The sequence below is a fragment of the Leiobunum rupestre genome, chromosome 10, assembly GCF_980474605.1.
Source record: "Leiobunum rupestre chromosome 10, qqLeiRupe1.1.hap1, whole genome shotgun sequence".
Classification (NCBI taxonomy): Eukaryota; Metazoa; Arthropoda; class Arachnida; order Opiliones; family Sclerosomatidae; genus Leiobunum; species Leiobunum rupestre.
Genome location: NC_143393.1, coordinates 12,458,550 through 12,485,163, shown reverse-complemented (window position 1 = coordinate 12,485,163; position 26,614 = coordinate 12,458,550). Strand labels below are relative to the sequence as shown.

The window sequence follows — 26,614 nt, the reverse complement described above, 5'->3', positions numbered from 1 at the left end:
TTATCTTTGGATAAGTGTAACGGCCACGCCAACGGGGGGACATCAGACTATTGTATTTATATACCCCATGCACCACCTAAGCATTACAGGGCTTTTTCATCATTTGTCCCGGCCGAGCCGTCGACCTGTATACAAAATTAGGAATCACTTCCTAAAAGACGTACACAAAACAAATATACACCCGTATATTTGTACCACCTACTCACGACTCACTCGTGAGTTCGTCAAAATTCACAACGATATAAGGCATTACGCGTTTTTTTAATCAGCTAGGCTAATACCCAAGGCACCACCTTAGGCCTAAGTCATCATGCGACTTTTGAAGCCCTTAATGGACGCTTCAATAAAAGATACTCGGTTTCTACTCCCCTCTCCAAATTCTTCTGGGAAGGACCTATTTCCGGTCGGTCGGTTAAACGGTTAGAATGGCTAGCCACAAAGTCATATTTAAGCCAATTGGAGACGCGTTTTTGCCCTCATGAGAATTTTGCGTCAGATAAAAAACGCGTCAGCTCACGTGTATAAGGAACATACTAATGTTTATTTTCGATAATATATTTTAAGGTAACATATATAATGCTTTTAAAACTAAGTATAAGAAGATAATATTATTATTATTATCATCCTCTTATGGTATAAATAATTAAAATTATATGCAATATTTTTATAATACCAGGCAATTTTAAAGCTTCTCATGTAGGCAGAGTTAATTCATTTCGTATAAAATTATCTTTTGGAAAAAGATGAAAACTCATTCATTTAGAACTAAACATATTACTTTTGCGGTACGGTATGCAACAAGTGTTTCCTTTTAACCAGGTAACTTTTTTGGCATGTTAAGGCTTAGCAAAAAACTGATGTTACGTTCGAGAAAGTTTCCAGCTTTCTATTCACCAAGCACTATATAAATAATAACTTATGAGTCCTGGCTGTCGGAAATATTACTTCTTGGCAATTTCTGGGAAGATGTTTTATTTAAGCGCCTATTGATCGTTTCGTTATCTAGATTTCGAAGACCATCCACCTGGAGTGGTCATCTTATCAAATGGTTCGTTTTGGGACAATTACGAACATAGTGCTCTGAGTCTGCTTCCAGAGCACCGCATATGCATTTGGGGGATGCAATATGCCCCAAGTTGAACAGGTAAAGTGGGAACTTACCGTGTCCACTTAGGATTTGCCTTTTAATAGTAGTTCGTATTGAAACTACTTTTGACTTGAGGAAAGTACTTCTTAGTTACCTTACCTTTCTCACTTACATTCCATGACTCCTGCCACCTTTGAGTCGTCACTTCGTTGAGCCACCTTTTAATCACCAACTTATTTGGCTTCATTTCCTTCTCCTCTGGAATTTCGGTTGCTGACTTTGCAAGAAAGTCAGCCCTTTCATTCCCTGCACAGCCCGTGTGCGACTTTATCCACGGGGGGACAGGGGTGGGGACACCCGTGGCGGAAGCATTCCGACCATCCTTTGGGGGAATGGTAGTCGTCCTCACACGGCCATCCACAAACTCTGCCTCCCAGACGCTTGGGATTACAGGAAGGAGCTCGGAATTTGTACCTCCAAAAAAACTAATTAATAGTTTTAATATGTCGATATATGAATAGATTTTTAAATACTGTAAATAATTATTTTTGGCTGATAACTTTGTTTTTAATAATAAAGTGCAATTAACTATATTCCGTTTTGTTTTTTTTTCCTATATTTATTATGCTAGAATTTGGGCTATTTCCGAAAAGTACTTTTTAGTGTTAGGCGCTATTTTGGGCTACTTTTGTTATCATTTGGGCTTTCGAACCTCAAAAAATAATGGCAACTCTGCAAGCACTATATATAGTGAGTTGCAGGTCCTGGCTCTCGGAAACATTAATTCCTGGCAATTTCCTTGGAGATGTTTTATTGACGGGCCTATTAAGTAGTTTAATTTCGAGACAAAAAAAACTATTCGTTGATTAGTTTATATTTATCTCTGGAATTAATACTCTAACTGAAATTATTATGAACATTTCTAACTTTTCTCGTGTTTTATTATTCGTTGCATTGCAGCATGGAGGAATAGTAGAGGAGGGGAAAGGAAAGAAGGCGCTAAATCCGACAGCGTAGTGCCAGTTCGAGGCGGTGGAAAAAAGGGGGGAAAGTCGAGGTAGACTTTTTAAAGAATTCAAACCCTAACCGGTAGATCGCGCTGCCTTTGTTGGAATGTATGAATAGATAAAAGTCTACCTCGACATACCGCCAGTTTCTACATCCCCCTTTACGCGATTTCTGAAGAGGAATGTCAGTGCTTAGCCCAATCAGAACTATCAATACCACTCCAGGGCTATTCCTCTATGATTGCAGTTAAGTGTTTTAATTAGAAACTTTAACTCGCAAATAGAAAAATTAATTTCAATTTTGAGTGAGTTCAGTTGGTTTATAATGACAGTAATTCATATTTCAAGCTTTATTACCTTTAATTACAGGCTTATAAATTTTCTTTATTAGAGACATTATTTGCCATCAATCTTTCAATGTCGCAACTAAGCAAAATTCATATCTACTAGTCGAGCCGTCTTCAAGGACATTTGAATTTGATTATTTGCACAGACTGTAATCAATTACCTAGCTTTTAAAGCGCTCTACTAACCCTTTGATCACTAATAACATAAGTGTATAGAACAATATTGTAGACTTATGCTAATAATAATAATCAGCTAGGCTAATACCTAAGGCACCACCCAAGTCAACTAGTGACTTTTAAAGCCTTTGACTTGTAGGAATAAAGTCAGGGAGGACCAAGGTTAGTAAATTTTAGGCTATAAAAGGTTGCCTCGATGCGCTGTGGTTGCTAAGGGCTAAGGTTGGTAACTTCGTTGTTAACGAACATCGTGATGTCACTGAGATGAGAACCTATTGAAAATCAATGGGATCTTATCTGGGTGACGTCAGCAACAGACGAATTTTGGAGGAAATCCAAAAATTCTTTCAAACCGTTTCTCGATCGAGACCCCGTTGAGGGAGGACGGAGGAGCGATCGGGTCGCGAATTTGGTTTCATCAAGAAGGATTAGTTTTATTACATTACATTACATTACAAAAGCTTTACCTCGGTGACTTTTTCTTATTTTGTATTATTTTTTAGTATCGTTTGTTTCATTGTGCTTTTCTGAATTTCTGTGTAAAATTTCAAATGCCGCGCCTGATGTGAAGGGGTAACAACATTTCATTTCCCTCAGATACGTAGTCGCCATCTATGTTTCACCTACTACGTCCAATTAAAATTAAACATGAAAGGTCACAGGAACACTTGCAGGAAGCGTAGCAGCAGAGAGGATTTAGTAGCAGAATGCCCTTTATCAAAATTGGCCGTGGATGATGAACATGTTACATGCAGAAAGCATTTTTGTGTCAATAAATTTCAACTTGCATATGTAGAAATTTACCATTTCATCAGAGAAACATGAGTAGATTTTAAATTATTATCTATTGTGATCGTGAAGTTGACACTATGGAAAATTTACACCAGGAAGATTTATTTTTGATTGGAACATTAGATGGGTCATTATCTATAGATAGTTCAAACCCAACTTACACCAAGAAAACCAATAATGTCCACGAAAATATATCGCTAACCATGGATATGGAAGATGCCAGCCATTTCATCACCTTACTTTCTTCATCACCCAAATTCCGTGAAGCAGTGATGAAGAAGTCGAATGAAATTCATAAATCTCACCTTGACTATGAACACAAATTGCATCTGACAATCAATATTACTTTTCCTAAAAATTATAGAATAGATTACGATTGGTAAGTGGATTTATTTAAAACTAAGTCTATAGAAAATAACTTGATAAACAACAGAATGGAATAAAAGACTACTTTTGATTGTAAAATAGAGCTAATTTGGCAGGATACAATATTAAATATAACAACGATCTTTTGAAATTAAAATAAATTAACGCATGCATTCATTTCCTAAAGAAAAGAGCAAAACGTGTGTCACTATAAGTAATGTAACACTATTTGTATCGGGAAAGGAAAACTGATTATTTGAAACTGTCCCTTAGAATGTGATATTTAAATGCATTTTGGTGGAGTTTATCAACACAAATCTACATTTTTCTAGTGGTTTTAAATTTAGGTGATCAATAGGAAAAAGAGAAACCCAGTAAATTAAGAAAATATTTATTTGCTAGTTCTTTTACTAATTTGTCAGTGATGAAGAAAGATGGTACTAAGGAATATAGCATAAACAATTTCATAAGTGCCATATTAGTAGATGTTCTACAAAGGCTTCGACGTAATTATTCTCTTTATTTTTATAGGGATCGTAGGATGCACATACTTGTGCGTGAAAATTGCGAGTTACAAAATGCAATGGTAAAAATTGTAATCGCAACAAATCATATTTGCTAGAAACTTATTATTTAAGTATTTTAGTACTGGCTCTCAACCTTAGGAGGTGGCTATTCATCTTTAGCTGAAAACGAAATGACCTGGGCGGAAAAGGCGGAGGAAATTTCATTTCGTCAACTGAAACTGGCCCTAAAGATGGGAGATCCAGCCACAATATCAAGATGTTACATTTGGATTGCCATCAGTCTTCTTCAGAGGGGATACTTAAAATCTGCGAAAAAATTAATCAAGTAAAAACGAAATTTAATTAAATGACTATAGGGAGACATATTAACAATAAGATATTTGAAAATATTTACCTGGTATAATTCTATTAGAGTCGTCGAGTATTTTTAAGATGGTGAGTCTGTTGTTTAGAGTGTTTTAAAATCATAACGACCAAAGAACAACTACGTTTTTTGGAATATGCATTTGATAAACAACCAAGGTGTAAAATCTCTCATAAAGGCGACATTTCAGGCCAAGATTAGTATTAAAAAAAGTCACTAGAAACTCTCTAGTGACATTTTTTAAATATTAGTAGAAACATTTGTCTAAAAAAAATAAGCCTTTGACTTGATTTTCCTACCATTCCACCAAAATGACGAATCCATTGGGTTGGGACAGGATTCCATACCTCTAATTGGAAAGCTTATCGCGGCAGATTTTCGTCTCGATGGGAGGCGGGGCCAAAGCCGTCAGAGTGATCTTACCAAGCATTCCAAGTAGAGTTATGGATTCCTGGTTGGGAATATAGTAGAGCCAAAATTGGTATTTTATGGCTGGGGGCACTTTCTTGAAATCGGTTACCGAAACGAAAACGTTATCATTAGTTATCAAGTAGTTTGGATGTTATTTTAAGGAGAAGGACATTGAATAAAGGAAAACAATGGTAATAAAACCGTTAATTGTAAGAAGCGCAGTACCTTCAGCAGAATATGCCTTCGAAGCAATTACTAAACGAAGACCTATTAATCAGTAAACATCAGTTTTGACGTTTATGGATTAATCGATGAAAATTGATGTTTTCAAGTGACCTGATTAATCGGTAAAACTCGGCAGTTTGACGTAAATCGATTAATTGGTAAAACTCGGCAGTTTGACGTAAATCGATTAATTGGTAAAAATCGGCATTTTTACATAAATCGATTAATTGGTAAAAATCGGCAGTTTCATGTAAATCGATTATTCGGTAAATATCGGAAGTTTGACGTAAATCGATTAATTGGTAAAAATCGGCAGTTTCATGTAAATCGATTATTCGGTAAATATCGGAAGTTTGACGTAAATCGATTAATTGGTAAAAATCGGCAGTTTCATGTAAATCGATTATTCGGTAAATATCGGAAGTTTGACGTAAATCGATTAATTGGTAAAAATCATGGTTAAAAATTGGCAGTTTGACCCAGGAGCAACAAACACAGAACCCCACACAAGGAGAATGCAACCCGTCAAAAGTCGTGCATTTTCTTGTGTACATTTTTCATTGGTTAGACGTTTTAGCGACTGCTGCCGTCAGAAGAGGAAAATTCGGATATTGTCTTCCCATTTCCGTAAAACGTTCAGCGTAAAGGCTGGTCCAATGAAATTCGTACACAACACCAGGGCCGTGCTTAGAGGTCTCGCGGCCCCGGGCGAAATGCATGGGTGAAACTGACAATTGTGAGTGTAGCGGCCCTCCGGTATATACATCCCTATGGGAAAATTTTAGCGGCCCTGGGCGACCGCCCGGCTCGCCACCCCCTAAGCACGGCCCTGTACAACACTGCATTAGCGTGTTTTTAATGGCTAGCTGCGTTCGCCTTGTGTTTGCTGCTCCTAGGTTTGACGTCAACCAATTTATCGCTAAATATCTGCAGTTTAGTGAACTCACAATATCAGTAACCGATACCAAGAACTACTTCGACTATGAGAAGAGTTCTCGTCTCTGTGGAATGCTGGTGTAGGGAGGTAGGCCTTCCGCCAATCGAGATAAGATATTTATTTCTTTGGGACCATCGTGGTCAAGTCGACTGAGGTAAAATACCTCGGGTGTCATTCTCGACAGTAAGCTAACATAGAAGCCCCATTTTGATCTTAGTATCAGGAAGGTAAAATGTTATTTTGGAGGGTTAGGGGTATCATAAGCAAGTCTTGGGGTCTTAGCCCAAGGGTTATTTATTGCAGCGGTTCCCAAAAGGTGTTCCGTGGAAGGGTCACAGGGGTTCCGAGAATTCTCAGCGCGGCTAATTGAGAATGTAGCTACACCAAATTGTTTTGGCCATACTCTAGTCAATTATCGATCTGGTTAATGGGATCTGACAACATGATTGCAAAGTTCCACTTTGAGAATCGGTTTAGTGTTTACTTTCCGAGTCGCTTAGACTGGACTGGCAACACAGTTTTCGGAACCCAAGGTGAAATTGTTAGGTTGAAGTATGGCTCCAAGACTCACTCAGTATTAGGAGCTGGGGTTTATTGCCAAACTAAGAAGTTGAGCTTTTTTGAGAGCCTTGGTGTTTTACCCACAGTTTTTAAGGCAGAGATTTCTGCCATTTGCTTCTGTGTAGACTTCTGTCTTAAGAAGAAGTATCGGGGCAAGACTGTTCAGATTTACTCGGACTGCCAGGTTGCCCTTAATTAGCCGTTTAGTATTACATCTAAGCTCGTTCTTAGCTGTCTGGATCTCCTTTCAGAACTGGGCACCCATAGTAGGGTTCAACTATATTGGGTGTCTTGTAATGAGATAGCCGACACTCTGGCGGAGGAAAGGTTCTTTTGTGCTGAATCTGCCAAAGGCCGCCATTCCAATAACCAATGGTCTGGTTCGCAGCCATGCGGATGGTTCGATGGCTGAGAGAAAGGTCAGGCTTTGGCTTGAGATGGATGGTCAGAGGCAGGCCTAAGAGTTTATCCCTGGCCCTTCTAAGAAGAGAGAAACTGATGATTGCCTACTCTTAGATCATTGCCAGCTGAATAGGCATTAGTGAGAATCCTATGTGCAGGGCATGCCTTGCAGAGAAGGAAACTTCCTCTCATGTCCTTTGTGTCTGCGATTTTTATGCAGCCCAAAGGTTTAAGCATCTAAGTATGCACATGTTGGAAATGAGAGATATTTCCAATATCTCGGCATCTAAATTATAACATTTTTTTCTTTTAGCGCAATTTTTTTAAAGATAGTCTGTTTCACTAATGAGTGATAATTAATAACTAGCCTTTAGAACTTAGCCAGCAGCCTTATCTTAACATATCAGCCAAGGGTTAACAAACATTGAAGTATTTTAAAGTAAAAGTAATACTAATTTAATAGTTGTTTAAAGCATGACTGATACTTCATGGTAAAAACCATGAAGTATCAGTCATGCTTTAAACAACTATTAAATTAATATTTTAAACCATGGTAAATAAAAATTTTAACTTATACGAAAAGTAATACTAACTTTGAGAAAATTATGACGAATTATTGAATTGGAACATAAAATGATTATTAGCACTCGCTTCATTACCCAAACGCGTATCGTTCATATTTATAGCCATCAAACTAACATGACAGTAATTCTGCCCACGAAGGAAACAAAGTAATGAGTTTTAACGAAAACCTTTCAGTGTCTACTTATGTGTATTATGTTACTTTCTCTAAAAATAACTCCCTCAAAATTAAGATTCTTTCTTTCTAGAAAAGAGTTTGAATTTGCAAAATCGCAGGACGAAGATCGCAAACTCATTAATATGTCAAAGGGTGTTTGGAGTAAATTGCAATATTTACATAATTTAAAAAGACAAAAATGAAATTAGTTGATTATTAAAATAAATATATTTTTTTCTTTTATACATGATGCTATCGTTTTAAATAAATTACAATGTGTAAAAAGTTTAGAAATATGCTTATGTACATGTGAGTTTTTTGCTGGAACAAATTACAATCACTGTAAAGTATTTCCTTGAATTTTACGAATGCAAGATGTTGACCCGCAAGCGTTCGTACAGCAAGCTTGTTCAGGAGCGCATTCTGTGCTGTTTGAACATGTTGGTCCGCACGAAAGAACATCATCTGGGTGTGGACACACTGTTAATAAAAAAAACGGGAGCGTTTGATTACATTTTTAAAAGTCATAATAACTAAGTGGGGATTGTGGGGTCGAGGAAGGGTTACAATTTAGTATAATTAAAGCTTGGACAAAGGGGAGTTTCGACACCAAAACCACTACGACACTGCCAGAATCTCATGATGTTGTTTCTCTTGAGGTAACAATTTATTCATGAAGTAAGAATCTGAGGGGTCCTCTTTCCTTGGTTTTTTGGCCTGGTAGGTGTAGCATTAAGTCAAGGCGATAAGCTTTTTAACAATTCCATATCACTATCTCTACCCGAGGTTTTCAGGAATTCACTGACCAAGCCACGGATATCCAGTTTATATAGATGTACGAGAAGTTCATTAACTGCTGGAATTCGGTCTGCTGAGCAAATAAGGATCGCCTGAATAACGTGAAAAATATAAAAACTAGAGTAACGTAGATAATTTCAAAACTGGAATAACGTGGAAAATGTAAAAACTAGAATAACGTGGAAAATGTAAAAACTTGAATACGTGGAACCGGAATAACGTGGAAAATGTAAAAACTAGAATAACGTGGAAAATGTAAAAACTTGAATACGTGGAACCGGAATAACGTGGAAAATGTAAAAACTAGAATAACGTGGAAAGTGTAAAAACTTGAATACGTGGAACCGGAATAACGTGGAAAATGTAAAAACTATAATAACGTGGAATATTTAAGAACTGGAATACGTGGAACTGGAATACAGTGGAAAATTTAAAAACTAATACGTGGAACCGGAAGAATGTGGATAGTACCCCTCTCAATTTTCCACGTTATTCCACCTTCTTAACTTTCCACGTACTCTAGTTTGGGTACTTTCCACCTTATTCCAGTTTTTAAATTTTACACGTCATTCCAGTTTTAAAATTTTACACGTTATTCCAGTTATTTAGCGTATTCGCAGATAATTAGCCATTTCAATACAAAGCGTACTTAGTAAACGCAAATCCTGCAGGGCGCCGCTCAAATTGGCTCTAGGCTAACACGACTGAAAAATCTAATTACCGCGTAGATGTCAGGCGCGGTTCTAAGGGGTGGCCCAATGGGCCACCCAAAAATGTATGATTTATATAAACTTCCATTCGATTTCCTACCCCACCCCTTATTATTTCCTGAAGTATGGGCCCACCTAAGAATCATTTTTTAAAACCGCGCTTGGTACAGGACGATTTTGCCTTGGACTAAATACACTGACGTTTCGGCTCTCTTAAACGCAAAAACACTTACTCATCCCTCACCCGACAAAAAAATGCGTAGCACACTCTGCGCATATGTAAAGTTACCACAAGGAGAGCGCGGTGCGTTTATTTATGGCAAATGAAACTAAGATTTAAAATATACAAATGATAACGTCGTCAGAGAGCCATTGTAGAGTATTATAGTTAGACAACTTAAACCTAAATTATATATCCCATGTAAAAATATTGTTGTAATTTATGTTATTGACCAATTTACAAACGATCCAATCAACGCGAAGGGTACTTATAAGTACCGCCTATTTGATTTCGACGCTAGCGATATCTATTGAATAAAGAGTTACTACACGCGAGCCGACATTTGCTTGAAACACTTGCGCAATATAAGCGAAGAACGTTAGGCCTAATATCTTCAGCTTTCACGTACGTGGTATATATTAGGGTCGAAATTTATTATGATTCTCTCGGTAGGAGTGTAAAGATAAACTCACCCGCAGTGATGCTTCCAGATTTCTCCAACAGATCCCATTGATCCTCTTTGTCGATACACCAATTTTTGACCCTGGCAATCGGAGTCAGAAATCTATTGAAATAATGAATTCGGTTTGTTAGGGTGGAAAATTAGACGTTTTAGCAACGGATATGCTTTAATGCAAACTTCAATTATAAATTGGACATGTTTCACGTCCAGCAGTTGGAAAAGCAGACGACGGATCAATCTCAAAAGGGACAAAGGCTTAGGGAATTATTTTAAGTTACTGACAGAAATGTATAGATGAGGACGTAGCCACTAGGAGGTGCAGATTTTGAATACATACCTCTTAATAACGGGTATGCAGGGTGACCATACTTCCTATATTTCCTATATTTTCCTATATTTTTAATGCCTTCCTATAAATTCCTATATTTTCACCTATTTTCCTATAATTTCACTATCTTTTGAAAATGAGATAATTTTTTAAGTACGTGTCATAGAACATGTAGTGATCCAATAATGCAAGAAAGCAGTGTACAAAAAATTAACAATATTCTAGGTGATTCGAGTCAAAGTATACCGATATGCGATAATTACCTTATTATTTTTCTATTTAGTTTTCTATATTTTCCTATAATTCGCTTATTTTTATTCCTATATTTTCCTATAATTCGCTTATTTCTATTCCTATATTTTCCTATAATTCGCTTATTTATATTCCTATATTTTCCTATAATTCGCTTATTTCTATTCCTATATTTTCCTATAATTCGCCTCTAAAATTCCTATTTTTCCTACAAAAATTGCCAAACCTTTCCATGGTCACCCTGGGTATGTGATCGTCAAAAATTCGGCCTAGACCTTATGATAGGTTTGTGTTTATACTTAAAGGGAATATAACCTGCAAAGCAATCTTTACGGAAGACCCCTTCAATTTTTCAAATTTCCCTGTACAGGGGCGCCAAACATTTTTAAAGCCAAAGGCAAGAGCGGGCAGAGCTGCAAACGTTGGTGTTTTCACCCCGGTTCACTCTCGTCAGATTAAGACTTCAGTTTTAGGAAACGGACCTGCATGTTACTGTTTATATAATCTTGAAATAATGCAAACGTTTCACTTGTGCGGTAAGCAAAAAGTGTTTACTTTTAACCAGGTACCTTTTTTGACGTATTAATTAAGGGTTAACAAAAACACGACGTTCTATTTACAGTTGAAAAGTTTATATTATGTTAATAAGCACTAAATAAACAGACATTCGCAGGTCCTGGCTCTCGGAAATATTACATCTTGGTAATTTCCATGAAGATTGAGCGCCTATTGGGAGCTAACTAAAAATCGCCTCAACATTGTTGTTTCATTCCCCCGAAGTCAGGGGCGTAGGAACGTTTTAGATGTTGGAGGGGGCAAAGAGAAACCAAAAGGGGTCTGGAGAATTGTTTTGAATTTTTAATCGAGTGTAGCTTCTCCGAATGCATGTGTACCTTTTACTACTATGTAAATTGGCGGGAAAAGACTGAAATTTAAACACAGTTGAGGTTCTATAAGTTATTTATGCTTTTAAAATGAGAATTTGAGACTTGTGAAGATTTCTACTGACCAAAAAGTTGGAGGGGGCAATAACATTAGTTGCCCCTCCCAGCAAAATTCTAGGGAGGGGCATTGCCCCCCTTGCCCCCCCTGGTTCCTACGCCCCTGCCCGAAGTTCAAATAAATACATTATCGGTGTAATGGGAAATAATGCCACCTAGGAGCAACAGACACAAGGAGAACGCAGCTGGCCTTTAAACAAGCTAACGCTGTGTTGTGTACAAATTTCATTGGACGAACCTTTAAGATGAATGTTTTACGGGCGGGGATAATACAATTTCCGAATTTTTCCCTTCTGATGGCAGCAGGCGCTAAAGCATTTAACCAATGAAAAATGTACACAAGAAAATGCACGACTTTTGACGGGTTGCGCTCTCCTTGTGTGGGCAGTGCTGTGTTTGTTGCTCCTAGATGCCACCACCCTCCTACGCAATATAATCCGGCCACCTGTTTATGGGCATTATAAGTCGGTAGATGACTTGGGCCTAAGGTGGTGCCTTAGGTATTAGCCTAGCTGACTATTATAATTATTAATGTTTACCTCGGAACGCAGCATTTTCCAGACCAGCCAACAGTCGGTTCACGATTTATTCTCTGTCCAATAATAAAAAAAAATATATTAATAATCGAATAAATTCGTAAGAAGAAAAAAACCACGACTTACAACGCAACAAAATGTCGGACAGTCGGAGCTCTGTCGACAAACGCCGTATTTTCCAAATGGTTTGGGGCATCGTCCAAGTTCATTACTATCCTGTTAAGGTAATAGCAAACAATAATTTAAAGCAAGTGTCGACTCAACGTGAAGGAGCTGTTTTTTCAACAGATGTCGCTAGCGTCGAAATCCAAACAAGATGCTTACGCTACATTTCGACCCAAAAGGCGGGACGTAAATGTACCCCTCGCGTTGATTGGCTCTTTTTGTAAATTTTTCAATAACTTAAATTATAGTAATTTTTAACAATATATTTTATATGGGATGTTTAATTTAGGTTAAAGTCCACTAAGTATCGTATAAGTTGTCTAATTATAATAATTATAAATGGTTATGATGAGGTCGGGGATGGTTAACTTTTATTCAATAGATAAAGCTCTCAAAATTATTCGTAAAACGTTTTGATCAAGTAATGTATACAGTAGCGTAGCCAGGATTTTGTTTCGGGGGGGGGGGGGGCACACCATTGAATTTATATTCCTGTATTATCCGATTAATTTTTTTGATAAATTTGTAAAATTAATCGGAAAATCGACGTTTTTTTCGATAAAAAGCTCAAATTTGACGAATAATACATATTTTTTAATTATTTTCCGAAATATTAACCGTTAAATTTCTTTGTTTACATTTTTTCCCGAAAAAAATCAATTTAATCATGGATAATGATTAACCGTCACCGACCTCTATCCAGGTTATCTGATGACGGTATTGTTTCGCTATTTTGAATTTTAGCTTCCATTTCCATTATTGCCATTAATCAGGATTGGCTATTTTTTTATTTTTTTTTAAATCAAATAAATCGATTTTTTATTTAAATCGGATTTTTATTGATTTTTTTTATTTTTATAGTATTTTTTTATTTTCATTAAAATTTCAAAGTTTTATGTAATTTAGTATCATAATTTTAGCCAAAATAAATATGTTTTAATTTTCAAGACTTAATCTAGGTATATATATCAAGAATGTATTGAAGCTACTAAGAATATTGGAACAGGATTCTGATTCGCATCCTCGCAACCTTTGGAGCTTAAATTCGTCTGCTTTCCCATTCAAGTTTGCTATATGGTATAACCTTGAATGCGCCTTAAAGGGAATATAACCTCAGGTATTTGGTGTGGAACACCAACGTTTGAAGCTCTGGCTGCTCTTGCCTTTGGCTTAAAAAATGTTTGGCGCCACTGTACAGGGAAACTTGAAAAATTAAAGGGGTCTTCCATAAAGATTGCTTTGCAGGTTATATTCCCTTTAAATGCAGACTAACTTTCTCCACAAAAGCTGTAAGGATGGTACCAGGGGTTAATGCTATGCTCAAATATTCTTAGTAACTTCAATATTTTCTTGTAATGAATCAATTTATTCAATTTAAGCTAATAGTCATTTAGAAGTTTTTATTATTTAAAACCTATTTTGGTACTTTACAAAAACAATTCGGCGGAATCCCCACTCACAGGTAGAATCCAATTTAACATTAGGGGGGGGGGAAGTACAAGAAAGATTATATTTAAACCTAAATTATAGCAATTGGTAAGGTTTTTTCTAGTGTTGTAAGTCGGACCGAGGTCTTTTTTCCGGAAAATTTTCCGTATTTTTCCGAAAACAATTTAAAACGTTTTTATTCCATAATTAGTCTAATATATTGTTTGCAAATTTAAATAAAGGTCCATTTTCGCCTATTTTTTTCGAATCTGAAAGTAAAACTAAACCTCTAGACTAGTTTAAACTAATTAACAATGTAACACTATTAATGTTTTGTAGTATGTTTACTGATATTAGAAATTTTATATCGATAAAAAGTTAAAAACATCAAAAACCCTTACAAAGTAATTTATGTTTCAATTTTTTATTTTTCCGGAAAATTAACAACACTAGTTTTTTTTATCAAAATACTATATAAAAATTGATTTAAATCAGCCAACCCTGAAATTAATAGATGGCACCAATCTCTCCAGTAAAGTAGTTTTTTCGAAGAATCAGATAGATTAATTACCATCTGTAATAACAAGGGCCTTATCATAATATAGGTGGCAATGATAGAGCCGACAGTAATGTTGCTTTAAAAACAGTTGGTATAATGTTAGACCAAGAAACACGGACGTCGCACGGTAGATATTTCGCGCCCGAAGCTTCGTTGCGGCTGCCTGTTTCCTATTTATCTCGCGCTGTGTCGCTAGTAGCGAAGGTGAGTCAATTTTTATTGGCTATTTGAGTCACGTGCGCAGCCCTGCAATCTGTCAGCACGTGGCCTGCAACAGCGTGGCTCCAAAAAACGAAATTTCTGGGATGTTTTTTAATATTTGTGTCCCTAAAATATAAAAAAAATATAAAATAATTTAAAAATATGTAACTCTTAGCTGATTATTTTTTTGTCAAGTTCATTAAAAAACGTTATTTATATCTCTCATGGATGGCGCCTATTGACTATCTGTATCACCTAACCCCCCTCTCCCTACCGCAAAAAAGCCCCGCCAAAAAATAAAGCGTTGATTATGCTATGAGCGAGACATCCCTGTGTTTCTTGGTCTAAGGTATAATGAAGAAGAATTTTACTCCGGATAGACTACAGATGGCGCTACACAACACTAGGGGGGGGGGTTCCACGCTTTTTATTTAAAATCGGCGCGCCAGCACGTTCGGTGTCACGTGTTAATTGGAACGTTTTCCAGGAACCTCGCGTACCACCGAGCGTGCGTCGCGCGCCGTTATTAAATATAAAGCGGGAAAGTCCGTAGAGTTTTGTGGCGCCATCTTCAGCATATTATCGCAAACAAACCGCTAAGCCGCACCTCAAATATCCAAAATCATAGGTCAATATTGAAAACATAAAGTCAAAGCGAAAATTGGCTGACAGAAATACTATAGCTTATATTCCCTTTAATGAGAATTTATCGAAGTTACGCTTCTTAAGTACAGCGCATCCCATAAGCCTGTCCAAGGTTGGGATAATAGGATTACTGTTATCGGTATATAATGTTGTAATTCACGACGCCGTACGTTGTTGGTTTTAAAATATATTTCCTCAACGAATCCGAGATTGTCACCTTGGGTAAACGGCAAATCTAAATTTCCTTTTTGGCCAAAATACCGTTTCATAACGGAAAGGTTTCTGTTTCGTTAATGGGTTCCTTTCCAGTGAATTCCGGAATTTAAATTCGCTAAAGCCTCGATTTCATAGTTGAATAGACCGGCGCGAAAAATGTAAAACAATGATAATTTATCTCCCAAAGAACCCTGTTCGAGTGAGAACTAAGCACGGAGAATAAGTTAAGCCAGAAGTAAATTAACTATTATCTTAATGATAAGTATGCGTCTTCCAATAGAGCTAACATTATACCTAAAGCAATCAAAACATCTTAGTATCTCATTAGTTCCCTAAAAATGACGTCTTGAAGCGCACGCCGGTGACGATTTCCCTTCCCCCTCTCGTGACGACTGAAAACCAGTGGCGTAGCCAGGGGGGGCACAGGGGGCACCTGACCCAGCCCGAAACGTATGGTCGTACATACAAATATTTTTATTTTCATACTTTTTTTCCAATGGTGTGCCCCACCCTTTGTCCGAAACAAAATCCGAGCTGCTGAAAACTATACCATGATGCCCGCACATCACGTAGACATGGTCATTCTGGGGTGGTTGAGTGGATAGCAATAGGAGCACGGTTCGATCCCAACTTGTGGCACTGGATGAAATTCGGAACTACTGCCTCCGCGTAGAGTTTGTAAGTTAGAGGGATTCGATTTCCCCTTTCAATAAACACTCGTGAAGTTAACTGTAATAGTGAGTGTATAGGGAGCTGTTGGCTCTAGTGGAATGACAGGCTTGCCACCACCCTCTTAAGTGGTTTAACTCGGCCACCTGAATTAATGGCTTTAAAAGTCACTTAATGACTGGGGTATTAGCCTAGTTAATAATTACTAATACTTTGGAAAAATGACTATGTTGAGGAGATTTCTATGCTCAGTTCAAAGACTATATAAATTCTTATAATAGACTGGCATGGTCTTTGGAGTATAAGTTGGTGGCTTTTTTTCAAGCATCAGCGCCATCAAGTATCGAGGCAAAGAAATATTCATTTAAAAAATGAATTGGTTGTCAGTCACTCAGCTCTTCATGATTCAAAATTCTTGAACTTTAACGGTTTTCTTTTGTGAAGCTCCAAGATAAATTCAAGTTTGAAATTAAAACAAAATTTTTAATGGCTAAGAACTTTTTAGAACCCTACAGTAGTAGCTCTTTCTGCGCTTTTATAAATTGTAAAAATGCCAGGTGTTATAGGGAATCTTTGTCATTTTTTAAATTTCCTTAAGATGAACAAAGGTAAGCTTGTTATTTGTTGAGATATTAAATTGCTCTATTCAACAACTAATGTAGCCGCGTTAATTTATAGATCTAAGTCTTGGGTTGACTTAAAAGAGAAAAGTTATGTCTCGTTAAATAAGTCATACACTGTGTGTGCCAAATATTTTGAAACTACCTGTTTCATGAATGACGGTAAAAAACGTGTTGTTTGGATCGCTGTTCCAACTTTAGAGGGAAATGTTATTCTTGTGAGTGCCAATTTGACAGGTATTTCTTCCGAAATAATTGAGTATATAGTTATAATTTATTATCTTTTTGTAACTTGACAATGGTAATGAAGGGATTTCAGCATCACTTGATGTGAAAAGAAGCTTAACTACAGATTCTGTGACCAAGTATTCACCAGCCAGTAAGGTTAAACTGGCCAATGGATTGAGTGGAAGAGACCTTTTCCCATTATATCATAGAGGTATTATAATATCCCTTTATAATTTTTCAATGATATAGATAACATCCAGGAAATTTCTCATGAAGAAATCCCGATGTCATCTACACCTTTAAAATCATCCATTGATTTAACAAGTAACTCTATTATGCATAAAAAAACAAATTATATTAATACTGAATTTTAGGGCTAGTTAATCATATATTTAGAAAATGATAATGAAGGGAGTTTATCATTGTGTGATAGTCTCATTTGTCCAACTGCGCATAAGGCCAACTATTCATTCAGCACCTTGTCTCGAACAATTCATTTGTCCAATTGGTCTCCTAAGCCATTCAGCTCCTACGGAAGCCTAATAACACTAACAATAGTATACCTGCCCTTACCTAATTTACTGAACTTAACTAAACTAACCTACTTAACCTAACCAACCAAAACTAACCAACTGTTCATAAACTGTTCATAAACTGTTCATAAACTGGTAGGAGGAATGAACCACCAGAGATCAGTGCCGCATTTACTGAAATTGGGGTCATAGGCACTATTCTTGTATGTTGGGGGCCTATGTAAGGAAAGCCTAAAAATGCAAAACTCGCGTGCCCCGAAGCTGAGAATAATGATTTTTCAAATAATAAAGCAACAAGCCTGATATGTTTTTCTCTTAAACCGAATCAGTGAAAAATCCATTTATTTCATCAGTGAGTGCAATTTTTATCTTCAAAACCAGTGAAACAGTAAAAGTCCACTGATTTTTAAGTACACCATTTTTTTTGCCGTTGGTGGGGGCCCATAGGCCTGTGCCTAGTAGGCCTAGTCCTTAATTTGGCACCGCCAGAGATTTAGCGGAACTTACTGAAATGAGAAGTCTTTGAAAGGCAGTCATCTGAGTCAATTAATCTTTGACAGTTGGTGCAACATTTAAATTTCGTGCATAACTTAACTTGCGCCATCTACTTTCAAATATTTAGATCGTGTGACTTCCGAAATATAACCTGTACACTATGGCAATCAGAGTGCGGGTTATGGACCGAACCAAGTTGTAACCAAGCTAATAAAAAGTATTTGTTTATCGTTGAACCGTAGACCTTTTTAATTGAAGTAAGACATTACAGTTGGTTATGAAATATCGTACAAATGAGTGTTTGCTACCCATAACGTCATGGATTTTACCCTGCCCATTTCAAATCATTGGAATAAAGTAAAGAAAACAATCAAAATGAAAAACTTCGGAGGGAATTAACTGCACTCTCCAATACCGGAAAGATCAAAGAAAAACTAACAACAAATATCATAATACACTTAGCGTTTGGGAGTTTTTATGAAAGATTTCAGCGAAAGAATATTATTATTTAACCAAACAATTACAAGAACAATCTCAAATTATATAATTATATCTCCTTTAAAGTTTCTTTTTGAATAATTTATGCGTAAATTGCATAAAAGTAGTAAATTAATTTTGTACTCGCATGAAACCATAATGCATAAAAAATATTTTTCGAATAAAATAACTCATTGTTAAAAGTTGAAATATTTCAGATTGTTATATATTATATAATATAATTTAAACGTACTTTTACAAGGCCTTAAACACAAATTCTATGTTACTTATGATGTTGATTCTAATTTGCCTAAATGGTGTCAGAAATTTTTATTTTAGTTTCTTGCTTCGAAACTACGTGGCGCTGGCGTTTTAAAATTGTCAATAGCGACCAACAGATGTTAGGATTGTCAGTTCTTTGCCTTGAATCTAGGTGGCACTGGGGGTTAAAGTCGTCAACCTTTTTGAAGGCCTGAGAGTCCAGTCTATGTAGCGAATAGCTTATATAGTCTTTGGCTCAGTTGCAGGTTAAGAAAGGCAAAATATCTAGTAAATTTGGCGGAAAGATACTAGAAACATTTTCCGGTAAATCGGCGGCGGGAAATTCGAATTTGGCCCGTTTACGGTTGAATTTTTAAGTATACCCGCGCTCATTATATAATTTTGGAAAATAATTAGTGTTGTTAATTTTCCGGAAAAATAAAATGCGGAAAAATTTCCAGAAAATTTCCTGGAAAATTTTCCGCAAATCGGAAAAATAAAAAATTGAAACATAAATTACTTTTTAAGGGTTTTTAATTTTTTATCGATGTAAAATGTCTAATATCAGTAAATCAGTTTAAACTAGTCTAGAGGTTTAGTTTTACTTTTAGATTAGAAAAAATGAGGCGAAAATGCCGCTTTATTTAAATTTGCAAATAATATATTAGACTAATCATGGAATGAAAAGTTTTTTATTTTTTTCGGAAAAATACGGAAAAGTTTCCGGAAAAAAGGCCTCGGTCATTTTCCGGAAAATTTTCCGAGCGGGAAATTTTCCGACTTACAACAGTAGAAAATATCGTCTATTGCTTTATATTTGAAAGCGAGTCCAGGGTAAGTATAGAACGGGTATTGCCGAGATTACCACGTTGACGTACATAAACGTACGATTTGATGATTGTTTAGGAGTATAATACTAATAATACGCTGTAATGAAGTTTAAAAATAATAATCTACATTAAATATTTATTGAACACTTGGAAAATTACGCAATAGACATTTCTAAAATGGATTAATACACGCGTAGGAACCTTTAGGAATTCAACAGAAAATAGGTGAAATTCCAAATTCCCGATTTACCGAAAATTCGTGCTAGTATCTTTCCGTCCAATGTACAAGATATTTGGCCTTTCTTAAAGCAAGTGTCGGCTCGATTGAAGTAGCTCTTAAAATCCCATAATCTTCTTTGGAATATGTAAATTATCAACCGGATTAAGTTCACATAAAAGGGCGTATCTAATGTTGTCGAATTCCGTGTCATTTGGCAATTTTTTTTATCAAATTAAGGTCGTCATTTTACAAAAATTATTGCACCCGCATCCTCCACCGAAGAGACGTCATTCCACATCCTAACTTACAGATCTCCTTCACCAGATTATTTTTATTCAAGACCAAGGACTGTACAAAATAAAACGCTTCCAATAATTAAAAAATAACGCGAAATAATGGTAAATTTCTGAATTGGAACGCAAATTGACTATTATAAATACTCGCTAACTACTAGCTTGTCCTTGGTACCCAAAGAATAGTGTTTCGTCTATGTAGATGAAGTTTAAAAAACCTTTAAGCCTATTTACACGACTGTATTTACTTAATCTTCAAATCAAAGTTAAGTCAGACAGTTTGAAGATAAAACAAATAAAAAGGCGATTTGAAAGTTTCGGAAAGCCGTTTTGCAAGGATCCTCCCTTTATGCAATAATACGCGTTACCATAAGTGTATAGCAAAATCTCTTTAAGTGTGACATATAGATATTTATTTATTTGTGAAACATAGTTTAGTCTGTAATAGATTTAGAAAGTTAGTTTTTGATGAATTTCACCTCCGAAATCAAGTTAATAACATGATAAGTACTATATAGATATAGCTATTTCTTTCTGAGATATATATTTTAAACTTCCGGTCTCTAGCAATAAATATACGCAACTTAAAATTTAATTTAATTTAAATTAAAAATTATAACTCGCCGGTCCTACGCCTGCAGTCCATCGAAAATGTGGTCATTCTAGAAATAGCTCTGAGTAAAAAAAAGTTATCACGCCGAAGGTAGGAATGTGATACACTTATGTTTAACGTAATCATTTACTTATGATAATACGTGTACCAACAATTCTCTTCGGAAACAGACAATCACGGACTTAGAATTCAAAGTCCGTGAGACAATACAGACGTATATAGTTCGGCTGTCCTAAAATTACGCAATTTCGCAACGGGTGGAAAGAGTTTCTGCTTCTTGTTACGGTTCATCGGGTGTATGTAAATTTAAAGAGTTAGAAAAAGTGTTTCGGGTGAAGGTCTTGACCAAGAATATATTTATTTACATTCTGGAAGAATGACTCTATTGAGACGATTTCCCGGCGTTTCTTCAAATCCCTCACCATACCAAATCACAGACCACCTACCCCGAGAAGGACTTGCATCAACCTCAAAAAAAGGTGTCTCAAAAGGGACGCGGGTTTTTTACAGCACACAGAAAATAGCACGTGAAATTGTTTATTTTCCGAAAAAAATTTAAAAAAGTTTTCATTCCATGATTAGTCTAATATATTGTTTGCAAATTTAAATAAAGCGGCATTTTCGCCTACTTTTTTCGAATCTGAAATTAAAACTATTTAAACCTCTAGACTAGTTTATACTAATTAACAATGTAACACTTTTCATGTTTTGTAGTATCAAGAATGTATTTATTTATATTTAGGAAGAATGATTATGTTGCGACAATCGCCGGGGGAAAGACAAAACGTCACCGGCGTTTGATTTCCATCGCGTTAGGTGACGTAAATTTTAAGCAGCCAATGAAATACCGGGACTATTCGTTTTATTTTAAGGGGAGGAGCGTACTGGGGGGACCAACGGGTCGATTGAGAGAAAGGCTAAAAACCGTCTCGACATAGACATTCTCCCTAGGTATAAATAAATACATTCTTGGTAGTATGTTTACTGATATTGGACATTTTATGTCGATAAAAAGTTAAAAATATTACAAACCCTTAAAAAGTAATTTATGTTTCAATTTTTTATTTTTCCGATTTGCGGAAAATTTTCCCGTATTTTATTTTTCCGGAAAACTATCAAACACTACTTATTTCTTAATTTTTATCCATGCATAAAATAAGCTACTTGTTTTTATGTAGCTCATTCAGTTCAGCTTAGGCTTAAAAACAGGGTGCCCCGTCGAATTTACTCTTATGACCAGGGCTTTTCGTAGTAAAACGTCATCGATACGTCATCCGTGACGCAGTAGCATCATCAAAACCAAAAGGCCAATGTTAATTTATATATAAATGCCTATGGTTTTTAAATAAACTCAAGTAGAACTTCAATTAACGATTAATTTCTGAATATACGGACCTCATAATACTCTTTACAGACGAGGCTTATAAACCCGGGTTTAAATCCCGTTTTTGAAACCAGAACTTATTTAGCTATACTGAAATGTGCTATAAAAATTTAACTTTGGTTTACTGAACCCAGTTTTATTAGCCTCGTCTGAATAGGGTATAAGAATGCCATGTAAGTATTTTCTTTAACGAAACTTTGTTCACGGGATATGACGTTTATTACGTCACTTCCAGATTCGTGGTGAAATCGAGGGGCTAACCACTCTTAGAAAGTCTGTACACCGGATTACACTTAGATTACCTTTGCCAAAGGCAGGGACTTCAAAGATTACGCGTAATCCCATTAGTACAGTCAAAGGTACGGCTCTGTACACCGATTACGCGGAGTGATCAGCCCCTCGGGTGAAATACGCGTCATCGACTTTATCAATGCCTACGTTATTAATTAAATTAAACTAAAATTTATCCCTCTGACATTTAAATAGTTAGAATATTTTTGAAACTAGCATTATATTTAAATGATATTACATTTGGCTTGAAGATATTTTGAACAACTTAAATCACAACGCTAAATTAAGCGTTAATTAACCGAAAATTTATCACTTAAAACTCTGACAATTAAATACTTAGAACTTTTTTAAACTAGTATTATATTTAAATGATATTACATTTTGTTTGAAGATATTTTGAACAACTTAAATCACAACGCTAAATTCAGCGTTTATTAAACGAAAATTTATCTATAGGAATTATTTGACATTTTAAATATTATCAAGTACAAAAAAATTTCAAATTGGAGAGAGATAGACATAAAACGCTGTAGCGAAGAGCACCTCTGGTGGCAAATCTTGACAAACTCAATAGACCCCAAAAAATACAAAAAAAAATCGCTCGAACGGGCCTATATTAATGACGTAGGCATTGACTTTATCGACGGAAAACGGAAGGTAGCGGATTTTTAAAACGCGCAGAATTCCTCGCGCGCGCTTCTGTATCTAGAAATCTACAGTAAATTTTAGCTCGTGCCTCGCGATCACCAGATTTTGTTTCCATGGCAACCTTTTTCAATAGAGCAAGGAGTATAATAATAAGCTAGTTTCAATAACTTCACCGCCATCCATCGGCTTTAAAAATAACTATTAGGATGGCACTTGTCACAACAAAGGGAAGCCTAAACTGAAGTCATAGGTCATCGAGGTCACGCTGACGTAAAAGTACCATCCTCGTCGGCTTTTTCGTGTCAGAAACAATTAGGTCTCATTGAAATGTTTTCTATGGAAATGTAATACAAAGGCATACTTATGACTGGTTTAGTTACGTATGTGCGAAGTAATGGCGGCAATGGAGGCGCCCACGTTTAACAAATGTCTATTCTTTAAATTACTATTGTTTGCCGAAGGCAGGAATTTCTCAGCCTTCGCCGGAAATGTAGTCCGCTAGATAAGTTGCATCGTTTTAATATTAGATTAGAGAGAGGTTTAATGTATTGTCTGACACCATAAGTACATAAAACCAATAAGTATGACACTTCCAATTGTTTTAATACTAATTTTCTAATCGAACCCTTTTTTCAACACTGACATTCTCGCTTAGATTATCATTCTATCTGAATAGGGTGTTCGTTCTTGATAGTAATGTATTTCGCCTTAGGCATATTTAGACACTAGGGGGCTATGTGCTGAGAACTAAACCTAGATTGCGCAATAGCTCTGAAAATAAAGTTCGGTGATAATTTTTTCTAATTGACTTACTTATGTTATTATGTTACTTACGCTGACACTAATATGGAGTAAAACGTTTTAAGACTGTTTTTAAATCCTTTATATTAGAATTTGAAATTCAAATTTAAGGTACCACAGTGACGTCTCTATTTAAACCGTCGTCATGGCAACGAGTTTACTTTTCAATAATATAAGAAGTTTAAAAAATAACTCTCACACGAAAGAAGTATTCATACTTCTGATAATATATTGGACAGAAAACGCTTAAAATGTCTATATAAATATGTCAATTTTTCTTTCTGAGCTTGATTACAGCTTGATTACCAAGACCGTAAGTGTGTGTATTCTTATTTAACAATTTACGCCATCTACTGAGCAGTTTATGAAAGTTACGTGAATTTTTTTATTAATTATTGAAGGGAGTGTGAAATAAATTAACTCTTGCAACGACTTATTTTAAATGTGAAATACGTTGATCCATCATAAACGTGGGACTTAAACTCCTTTTAGAACTGACTATTTAGAAGATAAATCCACGCAAGAAGCTCACAAACTGCTGAATTTTCGTCTACTAAGCAGACGCTTTTGTGTTTTGTAATAGTCAATCGTCTGCTTAACAAACGAAAATCCAATACTTTATGAGCTTCTCGTGTTGGCCACTACGTGGCGCCATTGAAAGTGAAAAGGTTTCACATTATCCCTTCGCGTTCCAGTCTACGTGCTTCAGCTTTTCTTTAACACCAAAATAAATAAAGAATACTACATCAAACATTCACCGTTAAAGGCAAATCACTAAGCTATTGAGTGTTTGAATAATCGCGATTCAATTATTAAAAAAGTTAATACATAGTTTGTATCGCGATTGAATAATTTCAATCCCAATGGAATAATTTCAATCCCAATTGAATAATTTCAATCCCAATAGAATAATTTCAATCCCAATTGAATAATTTCAATCCCAATAGAATAATTTCAATCCCAATGGAATAATTTCAATCCCAATTGAATAATTTCAATCCCAATTGAATAATTTCAATCCCAATGGAATAATTTCAATCCCAATGGAATAATTTCAATCCCAATGGAATAATTTCAATCCCAATGGAATAATTTCAATCCCAATTGAATAATTTCAATCACAATGGAATAATTTCAGTCCCAATTGAATCATTTTAATGCTAATTGATACATTTCAATCCCAATTGAATCATTTTAATGCTAATTGATACATTTCAATCCCAATTGAATCATTTAAAATTTTCAATGCCAATTGAATAATTTCCATCCCAATTGAATCATTTCAACCCCAATCGAATCATTTCAACCCCAACCGAATCATTTCAACCCCAATCGATTAATTTCAATCCCAATTGAATAATTTCAATCTGAATTTGAATAATTTCAATCCCAATTGAATCATTTCAATATGAATTTGAATCATTACAATCGGAAGTTGAATCATTTCAATCCCAATTGAATAATTTCAATATGAATTTGAATCATTACAATCTGAAGTTGAATCATTTCAATCCCAATTGAATAATTTCAACCCCAATGGAAATTTTTTAATCCCAATTGAATCATTTCAATTCCAATTGAAGACCGGACAATGAAACTTAACACGTACACTTAACACTGTAGAATGAAACAAAGGAAGAGAAAACCCACCTGCTGCGCTAAGATCCTAGAGACGCACGTGACGAGAACAGTCAAAATAAGCGCCCTGGTCAAAGACGACGTCGACGAGGAACGAGAGGACCACATGGCAGCGAAGAGACTTTTTAAAAACCCTTTCAAATTGCTACGAAGGAAAACAACCGCTCACTCGGAGAATTTCGGAGATGTTTTAAATCCGATATCGCAAACGGGGACTCGTAAATTTCAACGGGGGACTGAGTTCAAACGCTCGTTTCCCTCCCGAAAATGATTCTTCCACTTTTATAGACGCGTCCTTGCGAGCAGCGCCTCTCATTTTCCAGTTCCCTTGTTTTCCCCCAATTAAATATAGTCGCGGAAGTGCGACCTCGACCTCTAAAACACTAACCGGGTAAATAAGAACAACACGAACACGCGTTTACAATCAGCGTTGCCATACGTACTATAATTATGGTACAAATACCATATTTTTGCATCATATTATAAATGGTACTATTATTTTGAGAGCGTAACACCTATATAGTACCAAAATGTAGCATATTTCCAAGCCATAATGGTACTATTTTTATATTTACATTATTTCTACTACCATAAGTGTATAATATTGTAACATAAGTGTGACCCGTCCTATTCTTCACATGCAAAAGTTTTACTGAGAGCTATTCACAAGACAGACTGCTGTCAGGACTTCGTCACCGTTTGCCGTCCGCTCGCTTCCGCGTCACACGTGGCCTTTGACAGCGCCTCGCTAGGGGGAGATTTTCCTATTGTGATGACGTCACTTCGCCACTAGCTCTCAGTAAAATATTCCCCAAAGTGACAAACTTATGAAACAATATTATCGACTACTAAAATAAAAATAATTTCTTAATAACTCGTCTTAATAAAATCGTCGCGCGTAACTGTATATTAATTAAAATTATAGTTAAGATTACGTAGTTTTGGCTTTCAGACGACGAAATATTAAGCCCACGTTCAAGTGTTGCCAGATCACTAAATAGTTCATACCATAGAAATCTGAATTTTTAATCGACGCGCGCGGCAAAATTTCAAAAATCATTCTAGCTAGTTATTCCGATTTCTATGGTTGATAGTATCGATCCACTCCACATAAAGAAACGACACACGATAACAGTTACCTGCATGTTT

At 35.9% G+C, this 26,614-nt stretch overlaps 1 protein-coding gene and 1 long non-coding RNA gene across 3 annotated transcripts; one reads left to right on the top strand and one right to left on the bottom strand.

Annotated features, from left to right (window-relative positions):
- Nucleotides 1-3,283: 3,283 nt before the first annotated feature.
- LOC149923726 (uncharacterized protein F58A4.6) lies at nucleotides 3,284-8,185 on the top strand. 2 transcript variants are annotated; one of them, XM_090160036.1, is made up of 5 exons: nucleotides 3,284-3,443; nucleotides 3,534-3,789; nucleotides 4,308-4,362; nucleotides 4,423-4,628; nucleotides 8,034-8,185. In XM_090160036.1, exons 1-5 carry the CDS (start codon nucleotides 3,440-3,442, stop codon nucleotides 8,143-8,145), a joined length of 633 nt encoding a protein of 210 aa, XP_090016162.1. In that variant the 5' UTR covers nucleotides 3,284-3,439; the 3' UTR covers nucleotides 8,146-8,185. The 2 variants fall into 2 exon arrangements, with proteins under 2 accessions (XP_090016162.1, XP_090016161.1); XM_090160035.1 differs by having other exon boundaries at nucleotides 3,284-3,789.
- On the bottom strand, nucleotides 8,152-25,547 carry LOC149923725 (uncharacterized). Its single transcript, XR_016476864.1, has 5 exons — nucleotides 25,478-25,547; nucleotides 12,377-12,466; nucleotides 12,254-12,306; nucleotides 10,144-10,235; nucleotides 8,152-8,422 (listed from the first exon to the last, which is right to left on the bottom strand). It is a non-coding gene; the product is annotated as an uncharacterized LOC149923725 (long non-coding RNA).
- Between the last annotated feature and the right edge of the window lie 1,067 nt (nucleotides 25,548-26,614).